The sequence below is a fragment of the Condylura cristata genome, unplaced genomic scaffold (genome assembly GCF_000260355.1).
Source record: "Condylura cristata isolate star-nosed mole 26May11 unplaced genomic scaffold, ConCri1.0 scaffold00010, whole genome shotgun sequence".
Taxonomy (NCBI): domain Eukaryota; kingdom Metazoa; phylum Chordata; class Mammalia; order Eulipotyphla; family Talpidae; genus Condylura; species Condylura cristata.
In genome coordinates this window covers 6,933,597-6,935,279 of record NW_004567111.1, presented here as the reverse complement: position 1 = coordinate 6,935,279, position 1,683 = coordinate 6,933,597, and the positions used below count along the sequence as shown (strand labels likewise).

General features: G+C 47.0%; 1 protein-coding gene across 1 annotated transcript; it reads right to left on the bottom strand.

The window, feature by feature from the left end:
- Window positions 1-95: 95 nt before the first annotated feature.
- Window positions 96-1,148, bottom strand: OXGR1 (oxoglutarate (alpha-ketoglutarate) receptor 1). The gene has a single exon (XM_004695945.2). It carries the CDS (start codon window positions 1,146-1,148, stop codon window positions 174-176), a length of 975 nt encoding a protein of 324 aa, XP_004696002.2. The 3' UTR covers window positions 96-173.
- Window positions 1,149-1,683: the final 535 nt, after the last annotated feature.

Genomic DNA, 1,683 nt, shown 5'->3' with positions numbered 1-1,683 from the left:
AGAAAGAAAGAAAGAAAGAAAGAAAGAAAGAAAGAAAGAAAGAAAGAAAGAAAGAAAGAAAGAAAGAAAGAAAGAAAGAAAGAAAGAAAGAAAAGTGTCAGCAGGCTTTTCTTTGGGGCTGAGAAACAAAGCAGGTCAGGGCGAGTAGGAGCAACTGGTTTTCTTGGCTTCCTCTAGGCCTCACCTGCTCTGCATCTCACCATGGAACAGACGGCCTGCTGGAAGTTGTCCCCCACCACCACATACAGTAACAGGTTCCCGAAGGTGTTGAGGGCAGCCAGTGGCCGAGAGAAAATGTATGCTTCGTGGATCTGGTTCTCTGTGGCGCAGCTGACTGAGAGCAGGCGTGATTCTATCCGAATGACCCTCAAGATATGGAAGGGTAGGAAACACACATAAAACACTAGCAGAAGCAGGACTGTGAGCCTCCGGGCTTTCTTCTTCAGGCAGCTGTGCGTCCTTGGTCCTTGGTTGAGGGTGTAGATAATCATCACGTAGCAGAGTGTCACTATCACCAAGGGGAAGCAGAATGCCGTCGCTGTCAAAATGAGGTTGTACCATTTGATCGTCGTGAGGTCATCAGAGCTGCTGAGGTCCAAGCACGCAGATCTGTTGGTCCTGGTGGTGGAAGTAATGAGAAACGTCATGGGCATAACGGCCACCAGAGAGACGATCCATACCACCACGCAAGCCACCACCGCCCACCGTGTCTTGTGAACCGAAAAGCAGCTCATCGGGTGAATGATCACAAAGTAGCGGAAGATGCTGAAACAAGTGAGGAAGAGGATACTGCCGTACAGGTTGACGTGGAAGCCGAAGCGGATGAACTTGCACATGAAGTCCCCGAAGACCCAGTTCTCCCCACTGGCATAGTAGTGAATCAGGAAAGGCAGGCTGGTGAGGTACAGCAGGTCCGTGCATGCCAGGTTGAGCATGATGATGGTGCTGCTTCTCCAGGGCCGCATTTTGAGGATGTACGTGGAAATCGCCATTGCATTCCCCGGGAAGCCCACCAGGAAGATGATGCTGTAAATCACTGGGAGATAGTGGCTCTTAAGTGAGAGCTTCTCATCAGTGCAGTTTCCAAGAGCAGCGGCGTAATCGGGGAAATCAGAAGCGTTTGCAAAATGGTCTAGTGGCTCACTCATGGTTGTGTTTTTTTTCCATCTTGCAAGAAAACAAAAGGGTTTGGGTTGGCAGGATTAGACCGAGACAAAACTCACTGAGAAAGGAAAACAGAAAACATTAATGATAGGGCCGTGGAAATAGGGACCTACTTGTAAATGAAAGTTGTCCTGATACCCCAAAGCCGCCACTCTCTTCTCTTTAATCTTGAAAGAGACCCTGGGAGAAGAGATTGGATTTCTAAGAAAATGACCATGAACCCAGGTACTAAACACAGCTAATAATAATATTAACAAAGTTACTGTATCACTTAGACTTAAAATGAAGGATGAGGCTAAAAAGATCATTTCTACATTGGACAGCTTTTCATTGGCCCAACTGTTAAATGTGCTCATGCATGGACAAGAGGCAATGATCTAAGCCTGGAGGTCATGGAGTCCCGGAAGAAGTCAGTTCTCAGTAAGTCAAGAACTTGCTTATCTGGAGCAAAGGTAGAAAGTCTGTTTGAGTACCACTGCAGAATCTTCCAGAATATTTCATTCCAATCGCAATTTGACA